General features: G+C 40.5%; 1 protein-coding gene across 1 annotated transcript in view; it reads right to left on the bottom strand.

Moving 5' to 3' along the window:
• Positions 1–16,528, bottom strand: part of LOC144194052 (signal peptide, CUB and EGF-like domain-containing protein 2) — a gene marked incomplete at its 3' end in the record, with an annotated part of 49,702 nt that overhangs the window by 24,129 nt on the left and 9,045 nt on the right. The window contains exon 4 of the mRNA XM_077712859.1: positions 5,117–5,251. Within this exon, the coding sequence (XP_077568985.1) occupies positions 5,117–5,251 (135 nt within the window). The remainder of the gene's footprint in view (positions 1–5,116; positions 5,252–16,528) is intronic.

Raw genomic sequence — 16,528 nt, 5'->3', positions numbered from 1 at the left:
TTTCAATTTTTTTTTTTTCATTAGTCAGTGCAGAATGGCGGAGCATGCTCGCCAATACAAAAGTACTACTTTGTCTATAATCTTTCAGTCAAACCTTACATCTCTCCTTCAACCCTTTACCCACAACTTCTTTTTTATTACTTAACTTTAAAATCAAAAGTGAATACATTATTTGCTTAATGATTTGGGTAGCAGTCCATCAATACATACTTTGAGTACTTTGCGTTCATTGTGTTCTAGTATGCAAAGAATAGTGCGTTAGAATCCTGCTCTAATGTACAGTGTTCCCTCGCTACTTCGCGGTTCAGCTACCGCAAACTCAGAGCTTCGCAGATTTTTTTTGAAAAAAAAAATACAAATATTACATTGAAACAACATATTTTACAGTTTTTTTGTTATAACATGAATTTCACTCTCTACCCGTATTCTATATGGTGTACTGTTACAGGGGGGTATTTTTTTTTATAAAAAAACTAAAAAAATAAATAAAAATAAAAAATATATATTTTTTTTGGAATTAAATTCAAATTAAGCATTTTTGATGGGGAATCCCTACTTCGCGGAAATTCACTTATCGCGGGTGGTCCAGGACCCCATAAACCGCGATAACCGAGGGAACACTACACTCATATGCAGAGTACATATGTTTAAAGAGGTTCTGTTGTCCTTTATAAAACATAACCATGAAATTAATCAAAGCAGTGATCATTTCTTAAACTAGATGTGATTCCTTTCAACCGCTAAGCACCTTAACTGGCCTTTCATAGATTTCACCTCTTCATGAGGGAAAAAAAGAACAAATCAACTCTAACAGTTTGAATGTTTCATTTTGCTGAAGTTATTCGTGTTTTGTCTGAAAAGGGAAAAATGGTGCAGCAAATCTAATAAAAGACCGACTAGTACCAACCCTGTTGTTAGCTGAGAGGCCCTTCTGCCTGATTGCTATTAAGGGCTAACTTAAGTTCAACACTGTCTGCAAAAGATTAGACTATAGCCACAATATTGTATGTGTTCATGAAAGAAATGAAAAGGTGGTGTAATTTTAATAGGAAAAATGAACTTTATGAGAAAACTGCACCCTCAGGGTCAAGAAGAAATCTTCTAGAATAGGAGAGTTCCATTTAAATGCACTTGGCTGGGAGATCATATTACTTTTCATTTACTTGAGGATTTATGTTCCTGACCCCAACGTGAATAAGATTGAGCATGCAACTATTCTTCTTGTCCAAGACAAAGGCAAAAACACATAATCTTCATCTTCTTCCACTTATCCGAGGTCGGTCGTGGGGGCAGCAGCTTCAGCAGGGAATCCCAGACTTCTTTCTCCCCACCCACTTCATCCAGCGCTTATGGAAGGATCTCAAGGCATTCCCGAGGCGGCCAGGAGAAAGTCTGCTTAGTATGTCCTGGGTTGGCCCCGTGGCCTCCTACCGGAACACTTAACCAACTTGGCATCCAGGAGGCATTCTAATCAGTTGCTTGAGCCAAGTTTTCTGTCTCTTCTCAATCCGGAAGAGCAGTGGCTGTACTCGGAGCCCCTCCCTTATTTCTAAGGGAGACACCCTGTATAGAAAACTCAATTCACTCACTTTTATCCAGGATCTTGTTCTTTTTGTTACGACCTACAGCTCGTGACCATGGATGAGGTTAGGAACTGAAGGTAAATAATATGTAAAATCCAGTGCTATTATTGAAAAAGGAAACATTGAAAAATATCGGGTTAAAAGAGTGCTGAGTCTGTTTGTTGTGAGAAGGCCTAAAACAGATGGAGATAAAGGAACACAATGGGCCCCTGTGTAGAGAGTACCCCAGAGTAAGAGGCATCAAGGAGGCTCCCTTATCTTATCAAAAGAATGGAGATCTGGAAAACCAAAATCCATCACACCGTATGCACGATGGACACAAGTTAATTGCCTGCTGACCAATCAGAGATCGACGACTTTTCCCATTGATTTTAACTTGTCTAATTATCCCTACAAGGCAGAGAGTCTTGGTCATTCTATTACACCTCTGCTAAGGCTAAGATAGTAGTAAACTGAGCCAGTGCACTGTTTGTAAATCCTCTTTCAGGGTAATACATTCTTTGGCTAAGAACAAGTGGCTTTTGCTGGATTTTTTTTTATATGGGAATGAACATAAACGGAACCTTGAGAAGTAAGGAGTTAACAAGTGATTTAAAATTCAGGGTTCCTAGAGAACATAGGTTGACTGGTTCTTAAAGGGGTTTTCCCTTCAACTCAGCTTCTGTTTCACCACGACAAACTAATGCAGAGTAGTCATCACTGCAGATCCAGGCTGTTCATTCCGAGATACTTAAACTCCTCCACATGAAGAAGGTCCTCATCCTTGATTTGGAGAGGGCATGCCACCTTTTTCCATTTGGGTACCATGGTCTTGGATTTGGAGGCGTTGATTCAGGTCCCTGCCACTTCAAACTTGGTTGTGAATTGTTCCAGTGAGAGTTGGAGATTGTGGGCTGATGAAGGCAACAGAACTACATTATCTGCAAAAAGCAGGGTGCAATACTGAGGCCACCAAACCGAGCCCCTCCTATGCAATGGCTGCGTCGGGATATCCTCTCCGTCAAAGTGATTAACAGAATCGGTGACAAAGCGCAGCCTTGGGAGAGTCCAACTCTCATTGGAAACGGATTTGACTTACTGCCGGCGGTATAGCGCTGATTACCTGTTCCATGGCCAGGACAAATACCACACTGGTGCTTTTTAGAGTTCTTGGACGAGGGTCATGTGAATGCTTCTTCTGGGGACTCCCTCGATTTGCTAGCTGACTTCAATGCTCACATGGGCAATGACAGTAAACCACATAATTACTAGTTCCAATTTGCTCATAATGCAGGTTCAAGAAAATAAAATAACAATAAAAACACAACTCATATATACTAAACCTGAGAAAGAATTTGTTGTCAACCATGATAATGCATGAATTTTGTCATGATGGTAGGTGGGTGTTGGATGGTGCTACCCTCCTTGTCTTGGAAGATGGATATCACAAGCATCACACTTTGTTATACTGCAACAAAAATGGACATCTTGAAATCAGGGATAAATAGTTCTAGGACTGGGGCATATGGTCTATTTTAAAGCTCCAATTTTCTTCACCTGGAATTTTATTTAAACTTTTTAAAATGTGTTTTTATCACTAGATAGGGACATAATGTACTGATTACCGGTTGAAGGATTTCATTTTGGAGGGAAAAACTACATTTTTTTTGTAAATCTTGTTTATTCATAATATCAATTTATCTCTCCCAGACCTAATTATTTATTTTCAAGGACAGTTCCAGCAATATCAAACGGTCTCACTGTAACAGAGGGGGAAAAGTTCACATAAGCCAGAGGAAGTAATAACTTCAGTCAAAGTCGCAATATATTTAACTCTAACCAGGTGTTTTTTTGTGCATGAACCTAACCAGACCCCAATTCGAGCATTCACACATCATGTAACATAATGACTTCCTAGGAGTCTTTTAATAAATGTATGGTATGGGTACTATGGTTAGCTGCACTTCATGTTTTCAAATGAACATCCAAAACCGCCCGTTAAAAGAGTCCCGGAAACTAATAAAATCCACTTGTACTTTAGTGATATAATGATCATTTTGGAAGCACTGGGAAGGAGAAAAGAGTGAATAATAAACAGGAAAGACATGAAACAGTGATAGAAAGACCCGAGTGACCAAGGCTTTACTACTTTTTTACATTACCATTATCATCATCTGATCTAAATACTATCTGAAACTAATAAAGTTCAAATAAATATAAAAGTAATATGCAAATAGGAAGCACGTTTATGAAGTTAGTAGGAGCTTGAGGAGGACAACCTGGTGCACTAAAAGGTGGTGCTTTGAAACAGGAGCCTGTTTTTTACCAACCCAACCCAGAAGAAGAAAGGTATGAAAATGTCAACTAAATTGGAATTAAGTTTAGTGTGAAGTTAGATTAATATTTTTTATTGTCTGTATCGTAATTCAACTTCATTTAAATTTGTTTATGTTATGTTACGAGCGTGTTGCCGTGCAAAAGTCACCCCCCTATCTCCCTCTCTCTCTCTCTCTCTCTCTCTCTCTCTCTCTCTCTCTCTCTCTCTCTCTCTCTCTCTCTCTCTCTCTCTCTCTCTCTCTCTCTCTCTCTCTCTCTCTCTCTCTCTCTCTCTCTCTCTCTCTCTCTCTCTCTCTCTCTCTCTCTCTCTCTCTCTCTCTCTCTTTCTCTCTCTCTCTCTTCTCTCTCTCTCTCTCTCTCTCTCTCTCTCTCTCTCTCTCTCTCTCTCTCTCTCTCTCTCTCTCTCTCACTCTCTCTCACTCTAGGACCATTAAACTTCAGAACCAGAAGATATGTGTTACTCTGTTAATAGATGGGGAATTAGAACAATTACAAATGTTTTTTCAATGCACCATCCTTTTTTTTTTGTTTTTTGGTGTTTTTCAGAGGGTTGGAACGAATTAATTTGTTTTTAGTTCATTTCAATAGGAAACGTTCATTTGAGATACTAGTAAATCGACATACTAGCTCAATCCTGGAATGCATTAAGCTTGTATCTCGAAGTACCACTGTATTTCATTTTCTGAACCATTTTATCATCACTAGGGTCGCGGAGGGTTGCTGGAGCCTATCCCAGCTGACTTTGGGCCAGAGGCACGGGACATTCTGATTGGTGACCAGCTGATCACAGGGTAGACGGACAACCATTCACTATCACACGCATACGTAGGGGTAATTTAGGGTGTCCAATCACCTACCATGCATGTTTTGAATTGAAGTTGAATTGAATGCTTTTATTGTCATATACAGGTATTATGAGATTTAAAGCTCTCACCACTCCATGTCCAAATAACAACAACAAACAGACAAATATATAATCAATAAATAATAAATAAATAAATATTCCAAATGAGGTCAGGAAAGCGAGAGCACATCACCCGCTGAGTCTATGGACGCAACAACAAACAAACACATATTCAATATATAGCAATGATAAATAAACCATCACTAAATAATAATAATAGATAAATAAGTGGTCAACATAATAAATAAGCAGTTGTAATAAGACTAGATTCGGTCCTAGGTGCAGAACTCGAGTTGAGTATGGTGACAGATACCTTTTGGCCTTTGGATGCAGGTATGCTGATTGTCACTAAGGAGAAATCCTTCCCTGCAGCGACATTCGTAGCTGCCCATCATGTTGACGCAGATCTGCTGGCATCCGCCGTTCCCTTCTGAACACTCGTCTACATCTGCAAAGGGAGCATTTAGCAAGACACATTTAATACAACCATTTCAGGACAAAAAAAGCTGGTCATAGTACTTCTAGAACAAGCTGGAAAACTGCTTCTAAACCACAATCATAACGAAGTCTTTTAACAGAATTGAAAAACTTAAAGTTAAATGGAAATATTAACTTAGCATAAGTACATAGAGGTGAGATCTTGAGCCTGGGACCGAAAACCCAACCCGACCCTTCTTAAACCTTCGACATGTGTCGGGTTGGAATTTTTTAGGCCCGATTTTAGCTCTACAAGCCATAAAAGGTTAATCACACACTTATCTACACTTGTGCTAACATTACCTATATCTTAGTATAACTTGAAAGTCCTAAGATTAGTACGTCATTACCTCGTCCAGACTTAACTCATCAAAAACACCTTTTATGTATTTTCCCTTGTTCCTTTGTTTCTGGGATAGGCTCCAGCCCAATGAGGATAAGGCGGTTCAGAAAATTATACGAGATGAGATTATCAAAACTAACGACCTAATTAGAATGTGAAAAAGGCTTTCTTAAAGTATCACCAGAGGCCACAGCTTCAGTTATAGGTATCTGACATGATAGCAGACCAGTGTTGCACAGGGACTGCCATTTGAACCATGCCTAACCTACAAAATTGTGTACACAGTGCAAACCCCTTGCAAACGAGAAACTCAATCCCCCTGGGTCAGAGTAAGTGCTGATGATGAGTGCCTGTCAGCCCCATAGCAGAGAAATGCAGTTAGAGGAGGGAGGAAGCAGAAGTAGATGAGGGGGGTGACTGGGTGCAAGGGGTGACTTGAAGGGCGGTGTGGTTGCAAAACTATGACAGGCTACAACGTTAATGCACTTCAAATGCACACAGCAGCAGGGCTTTTTCTAAGGCAATGCTTGAGGCTTGGCTCTCCCTCAGGACGAGAAAAGGCGACAAGCACAATTGAGACTTACACTGATGATAAATCAGACTCCTAGCTGCTCGGCTAAAATGGAAAAAAAACATATCTCTCAATATCTAAAATCTTGCTGCGTCCCCCCCCCCCCCCCCCCCCTTTGCTTTTCTTGATCCAAAGAACTGTGTGTGAGTGCATTTTGGTCATGGAGGTAACAGTTAATTTTCTCTCTTGCCTGGGAGAGCAAAGCTATACCACTGCCGACCACACTGGAACCTTATCGACCCCATTGCTCGATGCAGTAATAATCTGCTGTGTATACAAGCCTCCTTTTTTTAATAAACTGTCATGCTAAACTAAATTATCGTCTATTTGTCCGGTCTGAAATGGCCTCTAGTTTAAGTTTCCTTTCTAGGGAATTCTCAGCCCAGCAGTTACAAATTAAAACTGACTATCTTTTTTCTTATGCATGGAGACAGATGCACAGACATCTGAGTGCACTAAATAGCATCTGATGAGACGCAACTTAACCCAAGAATTACACCCTAAGCGGCTGCGTTGCATCTGTATCACAACGACAAAAACCATACTCCAAATTCCACTGGTTAAGAATGTCTGTGGCAATCAAACAGAAGAAATCACGAGGGTTCAGACAAGAACGCAAAAATGCAGGCGCGCTGTGTATATGTTTATCTATAATCATTATAAAGCATGATTTATGGGTGTGTGAGTGTGATTGTGTGTGTGTATGTTAAGATTCTCTCGCTACGTTTGTCGAAACAGTGCAACGTAGAGAGCCAATTTTTTTTATGTAAGCCAGAAATGGCTGTCGGATCCTAATAGACGACAATTGAATTTCTTGTGTAAACTCAACTTCTATTGATTAAAGCTGAAACAGTTGATGTATGAATAGTTGTTTTTAGATGATGGGCCCTAAACGCATTAAGTGGCTGAGTGGCGTCATTTACAAACGGCATTTTCGGAGGAATTTCCGCCTGCGAGTTTCTAGGTGCTCCCCGAACACTTTTTTTCTGTCGTGACGGGAGTTATAAAACATCCATCCATTCATGAAACACGCTTTATCTATTCTATAATCCTTATAAAGTGTGATATATGGATGGATGTGTTTGTGTGTGTGTGTGTCTGTGTGTGTGGGTGCACATGGAAACGACAGTGGAGTGCTTCTTAGTCATTTCCGCTTGAATTTAGTTGCATGAACTACGCAACAGCTATTGTGTGAGTTTTTATTTTCCTCATATTTTCACTTTGGTTTATGTTTTACCAAAAATAACACCCAAACATTGCGAAAAATGCAATGCTCTGCCCAGTGCTCGGAGACATTACAAAAAGGTAGTTGCGACCAGAGAAGTTACACGGGAAGTTGCGGGGGAGAGAAGTGCCCCTGATGTTCTTATGAGCAGCCACTAGAAGTAATATACTACACCCCTCGTATTAGCGACCGCACCGGCATTCGCGCTGAGTGACGGAAAAAAATACTGAAAAAAATTCAATGCTCTGCCCAGTGCTCGTATATATCTGTTATACATGAAAGAGATGTGGCCAAAAAGACAGTGCGCTACAATGAAGAACAGCAACTAATGTGTTGGCCATCTAGCTTTTTTTTAATTTCGTATCTAGAGATAAATATTTGCTCAAAATTGAACTCGGATCTCCAAATGCTCATATTTTGAGGTACCACCGTATAAAATGTTTTGTGTTGCCAAGAGAGCAAGTGGTTAACACGTCTGCCTCAGATTTCTGAGACTGAGGATTCAACACGCAAAATTGCCCCTCGTTGTGAGTGTGAGCGGTAATGGTTGTGTGTCTCTTTGTGCCCCTAAAATTGGCCCACCAATTCAGTCTCCCTCGCCTGGCGCCCGTAATTGGCTCAGATAGGTTAAACCCACAACCCTGGTGAGGATAATCGGTATAGAAAATGAATGAATTATTGTTTTGAGGGCGGCCTCGTGGGAAAATGGCGTGACCGGATGATTTGCCATTAGACGTTTCATCGACGGACAGTTGCTGAATGGACGTTTTGCCGAATGGACAGTTTGCCGAACAGACGTTTCGCCGAAATGGGATTCGCGTGCTCGCTCCGCCCCCAGATTGTGTGTATATGTTTTTCAACCTCGGCACAAAAAACATCATAATGAGAAACATCCCCACTTCTATTTGTTTAATAAAATAATAAATCAAACACTCTTTTTTGGTGAAACGTCCATTTAGCGAACTGTCTGTTCGGCAAACTGTCCATTCGGCAAAACATCCCTTCGACGAACTGTCCGTTCTGCGAACTGTTTCACCGAAAAAAGTGTTAGTGTTTGATTTATTATTTTATTGAACAAATAAAAGTGGGGATGTTTCTCATTATGTTGTTTTTTGTGCCGAGGTTGAAAAACATACACACACGATCTGTTGGCGGGGCGAGCGTGCGAATCCCATTTTGGCAAACTGTCCGTTTGGCGAACTGTCCGTTCGGCATTGTCCATTCGGCGAACTATCCGTCGGCGAAACGACTGTCGGCGAAACGTAAAATGGTTGGTGTGCCCACTCAAAGTGTGAGATCACAGGTTCAATCCCAGTAGGTTTCGATATTCCTGTATGTTGTCTGCATATTCTCCATGGGTCTGTGTGGGTTTCCTCCGGGTACTTTAGTTTCCTCTCAGATCATAAAAACGTGGTTGTGGGGCTGGCTGACTAATATTGACCTCATGAAGTTGTCAACAATAAACAGAAAAGTTGTTCTCATGGATTCAGAAATTTGCATGTCCACATTAAATGCAAAACATGCCTGTGAAACGTGCAAAGACCCTTCAAATGCCACCGAGAATTTGTTTTCCATACTCTAAGTGCATCAAAGTTTTCATTTCCCCATTCCTTCATCCCTTCAAATGAGGCGTTGCCTGCCAGTAGATCTCTCCGGTTTAAAATAGCTCCCATAATTGCTTGTGTTGTGTGCTGAGCAAGGCTAGCCTCCAAAGCAAATATTTTCAAGCAAGTTTCTGGCTTTTTTTTAAATCTCCCGAGAACTAAAAAAATGTCTTAAGTCAATTTAATAAGGCGGCCCTAATTCTGAAATTTGAGACACTTCATTTCTGCTTGAGTCGAGGATACAGAAGGAAAATCAAGGTTCAAACATAGTGAGATTAAGAGATTGGTTGTGTTGGTTGTGCAAAGGCCATGTCCACGGGTTTCTCAGATGGCCTTGACTGTAAAAATAACATTTGGCCTTGTGCGGAGAGTTAGAGCATCTAAACAATATCCTAAATTTGTTGTTGGCTTTTATTTTCGTGGGTTTGAGCGTAAATACGGACTGATTTTATTAATTTTTTAAATATGTTTTATTTTTTTTATAGTTTAGGCAAGTTTAAGCAACCAACAAAGCTGTCCTACACATCGGATCAGTCGTCGACACAACAGATAGAGCAAAGAGCAACACCTGGATACAGCTGCTGCAACAAAGTGATTTTCCAAAGTATGGGATGAATAAAATGTAATCTAATCTGATCTAATTTAATCTAAAAACAAAAACAAATGCAGTCTGTCACCTGGGCTCTCTCCATATGTATATTCTTGCTTGGCTGTTGTATGGCGCAGACAAAACTGACTCTGCTCTAAACAGACTAAATACATGGGGGTGATTGGATGGACACTGACTTCTTTTGGTATTTCATTTATAGGAGGCAAACACCTTATAATAAGAAAGCAAGTCAGACCCAAGTGAGTATGAGGAAAGATGAGGGGCGGAGATAAAACTGTAGGGCTGCAGGTGACAATTGCCCAGTTGGTTTGTGAATAGACTGTATTTTGCTTAAACATTGGTGCAGAAAGGATGGCAAGAACAAAAAGTTTTCAAAAAGCTATAAAAATGCTTGCCCCTTTTTTGATGTCCCTTTTCAAGTTCAGTGACAGCACATTTCCTTAGTCACTTGACTAAGCACCCACAGCACCAGGACAGGATGGCGAGGACAGCCCAATTCAAACAAAATCAATCTTGACTTGTGGATACTAAGCCTAAAAAAACTATTGGGGTAGTATCAGATACATTCATTCAGTTATTAATACATACTATGGGTGTAAAAGTACACTAAAATGTAATGTTTGTGTTGGGTTTATTCTGTATTACTATTATAAATAGTTGTATTAAGTCATTTCTTTGTTAAATCATTCTCTTATTATTCTCAAAGTGTTGCAAGGTCATGAACTGCCGCCTAGTCCACTCTCACATGGACTTCTCCAAGGATTGTTGCTACATCCACATACCCAGTATCGGGCTGAGAGGGTTGATCGGGCAAGGACTGGATATCTGCCATTTCCAGCAACGGAGCCCATAACAAAGATATTGTTTCTGCCACGTCCATAACACTCGTGACGCACTTCGGGTTTTTCTTTATGTAATTATTATATGATTCTTAGGTCAAGGAAGGCATAATTGTTCTAATCTAAATGTTGTTTAGGTCTAGTCTCCTGTTTTTGTTATTGGTAAAATACTTTGATTGTTATTGTAGTCCCAGATGTTGTTTTTACTCATACGTGATGGAATGATCAACAACTCTGTAAATTGTTTTGATTCATGGCAATAAGAGTGGTACGAGAACGTCTATTCGGGGAGACGTTCGGAAGTTGTAAAAGGAACATGCTGACTCTCCCCTTCGGAGGTTTTACCTGTTGTTATCCATTTCTATTTAATTAAATGTCAATAATTGAATAAGATGTCTGCCTGCAGTTATTGATAATTACGGACGAAGGTAATTATTAATGAGCCTAACAGTTTGTTACATTTTCAATTTGAAATGCTTGGTTAATTTTCGGTTTTAAAAGTAGAAAGAAAACACATGAAATGCTATTATTTTTGTTATGAAATCAATAGGACTTAGAAAAACAACACAATCATTTAAGGTGATATTCCAGGCCGCTCCACTCTGCTGATCTCACTTGGACTATTTATTTATTGATTATTTAAGAATTATTTATTGATTATTTATGCATTATTTATTGATTGTTTATTTGATGTATGTTAGTGATTTGTTTTGGAGCAAAACCAAAGCAATATCCTCCATTTCGAGGTTAAAGGGTTTGCAGTATGCAGTGGAGAGTTTCATTAAAAATATAAACATTTTTCGACAAGTTTGAGCTGCTCCCTAGACTTGTTAAACCCCAGTACTGTAAAACCTTGACATAGGAGTGCCTCGACATACGAGCACTTTGATATACGAGCAAATATTTACCTCGAGATACGAGACAAATTTTCTATATTCGAGCATTTCAGACAGCCACGAGAGGCTGCTTATGAGAACATCATGTCGCCGCAACTCATCTCATCTAATTTTCTGAACCGTTTTATCCTCAAAAGGGTCGCGGGGGATGCTGGAGCCCATCCTTGCTGACTCTGGGTTCAGCGGCGGGGGACACCCTGAATCGGTGGCCAGACCATTACGGTGCACAAGGAAACGGACAACCGTCCACAATAAAACCCATATATACGGACAATTTAGTGTCCAATTAGCCTACCATGCATTTTTTTTGAATGTCGGAGGAAACCAGAATACCCAGAGGAAACCCACGCAGGCCCGACGAGAACATGCAAACTCTGCACAGGTGGGACGTGACCTGGATTTGAAGCCAGAACCCCAGAGGCCGACGCACTAACCACTGGCGTCACCGGGACTCGCCGCAACACCCTTGTTCGTGTAAATGTCTCTACGAGTCCTGGGCAGAGTGATGCATTTTTTACCGTTAGTCAGTGGAGAATGGTGTTCGTGTGGCGGAGATTGCTCGTCAATACGAGAGGAGTATACTACTTCCCATTTTTGAGTCTGTTTGTATCGTAATCAAAGTTTATTTACATTATTTATGTTATGTTATGAGCGCGTTGTCGTGCCAATAGTCTGTCTCTCTCTCTCTCCAAGCCTTTCTCCCCTCAGTGAAATCCGTCTAATTTTAGTACTATTAAACACCATAACCAATAGTATTTGCTACTCTGTTAATAGACAGCAAATTAGAACAAATAAAAATATTTTTCCATTCCAATATCTTGTTTTTTTGTGTTTTTTCAGAGTGTTGTAATGAATGAATTTGTTTTTAGTTCATTTCTATGGGAAACTTTGATTTGAGATAAGAGTAAATCGGCATACGAGCTCAGTCCCGGAACGCATTAAACTCGTATCTCATGGTATCATTATAGTTGGGAAACGTCGATGTACAGTGTCCATTTATAAAATGTTAAATCAAAAGTATTTATGTTGAAGATCCTTACTAGCACAATTCGAGTACAGAAAACTAGCATCGGTTTTAATGTTTGTAAATCGTTTTTATGCCACTGCCCTTATATATAACGTTGACGTAAGATAACTTTAATTAACCGTGTGGAGTTTGTTTGTTCTTCCCTAGATTGTGTGGGTTTTCTCTGCTCTTTTTCCAGTTTCCTTCCGCATTCCATGCCTGGTAGACTGGTTGAACACTCTAAATTGCCCCGTGGTAAGAGTGTGAATGGTTGAGATAAAATATATGACAGAAAGGACTTTATCAAGTTATATTTATATTATTGCCTTTAAATCCAAAGTAGGCAAGACAGCTCGCAAGTTAGCCTCTAGTGTGAGCTTAATCTTACCTTACGACGGGGGCCATGGACCCACAGCTCTAGAGCCGCCTTTCGCATTGCAAGAGTGACTCTCGAGTTTAAAAAAGGTCATGGAAAATATTGGGGAGGGAAATATATTTTTTTGTTTTGACATGATTTCTATGGGCTGGCAAACATGACACAAACATTTCTTTTCCAACACTCTTTAAATGTATCAAAAAAATTAAGACTCCGCACACAGGGATTTCATGTGTTGGAGTTATGTGTCAGCAGCAGAGCAAGACCTCTTCTTCTAATTCAAATTTTCCAACCACTGTGCCACAGTAGACTGGTGTTCCATGACTGATGTTCAGGTGTGCTGCAGGGAATTATCTGCCAAGAAGTCAGGTGACTCCGGGCCACAGGCCACAGAATCGGTGACCAGCCGGTCGCAGGGCACAAGGATATGGACAACCATACACACTAACACCCATATATTGGGGCAATTTAAAGTGTCCAATCAGCCTACCATTGGATTGGATAACTTTATTCATTCCGCGTTCCGGAAATTTCATTGTGATAGTAGCAAGAACAGGCATATTTATAAGTTAGATAGTATAGTCGCAAAGGCCGCAGAACCGCAAAGCAAAAGCAGTACAAGTCAAATCAAAGTAATTGGGATCATGAAGAATCACCAAATCAAATCATTAAGTCAGAAAAAGCTGTAAAAACACAAAACGAGCAAGAGTGGACGGAGCTACCACCACCGGCTGCCACATGAATGGCGCCAGTTTGTTTGCGGTAGCAAAAACAGATACAGACTCAAAAGACGTAAAGTTGTACAAAAACTGGTACCACACACACACAAAGACTTCCACAAGATGGGGAACTTCTGCAGACTGTGACCGAGGTAGAGAATATGCAGAGTCACTCTTCCAAGCTTATCCGCACAGTTCCTCAGTAGTTTGGAGCTGAAGACAACAGTAGCAGAGTAGAGCCCTTCGACTACGTTGTTGGTAAGCGCCAACAGCTCTTCCATCTTATCTCACGATGGAATGGTTGGTCAGAAGCATTACCTCTTCTCCCGGCACTTTTGTCCCGCTCCGAATCTCCAGCGGCACCGAGGTGTTGCTCCTTCTGCTGCATATTGTTACAGCTAGTGTGACAGCGTAGGCATGGCTGAATGGTTCCAAAAAGGAGCCAGGCAAACAGAACAAGGAAAGTTGTAAAAATATTAAAGTGAAAACTATAAAGTACAAAGTAAAGTAAAAAGGAATGTATTAAGAAATATTAAAATGTAATTAAAAAAGGAGGTCTGTAAAACACGAAAAGCAAAAGAGTGTACAGAGCTATTGCCACTGGCTCCTGCGTGAACGCTGCCATCTTGCATCCATATGCATGTCTTTGGAATGTGGGAGGAAACCAGAGTGCCCGGAGGAAATCCACGCAGGCCAGGGGAGAACATGCAAACTCCACACAGACGGACATGACCTGGATTTGAACCCAGGACCCTAGAGCTGTACGAGATTTATGTCATTTTCCTGTATTTACATGAACCGGAAGTTGTTTTGTTTCAAGTGCATCAACTTTTGGTGATGGAAATATCTGTGAGCACTTTATCTTTTGTGTAATATTGGGAGAAAAAGAAAAAAATTAAAGCAAGGTTAAGCAACGTTGCCATAATTAATTAGGTTGGTGTGAATTTTTCTTATTTGGGAATAATTTGGGGATATTGCTTAATTCCTGTTCAATAAAACTTTGATGATAATGACTTAATTATGTTAACATAGGCGACATAGTTTTAAATTAGATTTCTTTGGAGTCGGAGGCCAGAAAGTTAACAAGCTCCGGGCCATCCTTGTAATTAAACAGGTCTGAGTCCGACTCCCATTCAAAATGAATGTGTTTCTTCATAAAGGGAGGCGGAGGCAGCGAAGAATGTCCCATAGAGGGATAACGAGAGGGATGCGGAGGCAAGTAGGCAGGAGGAGAGTTGACGGCAGGCGAAAAATCAAAAAAGATAACTTGGGGAACGCATTACTTGGTTCGGAGATACCTGGTGTATCACTTGGTTCGTTGATTGGTGGGAGTATTCTGTTATTCTGTCGGCTGCGATGAAGTAAACCAAGGATAAGGGAAAACAGGAAGCCGAGGTTTGCTGGTCCAAAAACAAGTTCTTTTAACACAAAAGTTGAATATCCAGGTGACAAAATAAACAGGTGGAGGACGCACACCGACTGAAAACAAAACATGACTTACTCATACGACACACACGAGGTAAAATAAGTATTACTCCCACACCAGCATAACAAACATTCTCTTTATATACCTCCCAGGGTTAATCAAATTAACACAAAGCAGCTGGCTAAGAGGGGAGGTGAAAACATGCACACAGATACACCCACACCTCCATCAGAATGTGACAGCTTTACTGCCACTCAATAAACACAGTGAATGCACAAAAAAAAGTATAATTTCTGGACCTATGCGCCCAGTATCAGAAGAATTAAATAAGTGGGGAGGATAGTGCAATGGCGGAGAACTAATAAGACTTCTTAAATCTGGTTTTCATTGTAAAGGGGATGTGTGTTTTGGATTAAATTGACATTGATTCCTCTGCTTTCTCTAAGACTCTAAAATCCTTTAGAGGTTGGCCATGTGGTGATTAACGACCACCCGTCCCTCATCTCCACAAGCCAATAGCCATGATGGTTACAAAAGGTGTAATCAGGCTCTTGAATGATGTTGCCTCTTTTTTTCACTGTGTGGTTTGAGTGTGTACAAAAGCTTCCCACGGCTAAATTATACCATGAGTGAAATCTGGCTCATCATAGACAAAAGCAATATGCTGTGTTTCACTATTGCTTCCACCTTACTGACTTCCTGACATTTTTGTGAAGCTTAAGGCAGTCTGTGGACACCCCAGACACCACAGCGTCCTTGTAGAGGCACACAAGGCAGCGTTCAGCGTCATTTTCCACTGCCTTCTGCCACCGCTAGAAGCCATTATGCTGCCAACATATGCAATTACAAGGAGTCCTGTGGCACGTGCCACGGAATAAAAAAAATGCAGTGAAGGGGATGCAAAGGGAAACTGGTCTTGGGACTTATAAGAGAGGAAGTTACAAACATGAGGGACTGGGGCCTATGATTAAAAAAAACAACAACAACAAAACATTTGAGCATCACATTAGTGATCAAATAATCTGAAGTCAACCAGAACTTTTAAGGATCAATAGAATTTCTGCCTCTGCAGCCTCTGGCATATCTGTTTTTTAGGGGCTCCAAGTGTCTGACCATGTCTGGGATCAGGCTGATTAGATTCTCCACCCCAAGACCAGGAGAAACCTAGCCAACCTTGAAACCTTAGTTCCACCTTTCTTTCCTTCTATTCTTGGGTTTGCACTGAGGGTTATTAGAATTCATTAGAAAACACCATCTTAAAAAGCAATTCATGTGACTATATTATATGCTGTCAAAAATGAAACTGCCAGTCATTGTCAATTCATTCTACTTGAGTTGAAAGTATGAATAAATGACTAGTTGCCTTGGAATTTCTGACCTTAGGTGTTGCTTCTATCCAAGTGGCTGCCAACCCACTGGGGGCAAATTAGGGAGAATTTCATTGGCCAACGGAACTTTAAAAGTGAGCAGTAGTAGCCTGGATTTGAAGCACTGACCTCTCCATTCCAGGACAACTCGGGATACTAATTGCACCTACTACTGCCCCACTACTGTTGGCTAAAGCTAAAGGCATGAATGAGCCACAGCTCTCAAATTAATTTTCAGTGGCTGTAATGAAAGGTTTTAGGTCAGT

This window comes from Stigmatopora nigra, chromosome 1 (assembly GCF_051989575.1).
Source record: "Stigmatopora nigra isolate UIUO_SnigA chromosome 1, RoL_Snig_1.1, whole genome shotgun sequence".
Taxonomy (NCBI): domain Eukaryota; kingdom Metazoa; phylum Chordata; class Actinopteri; order Syngnathiformes; family Syngnathidae; genus Stigmatopora; species Stigmatopora nigra.
This window is presented reverse-complemented; position numbering and strand designations above follow the sequence as displayed.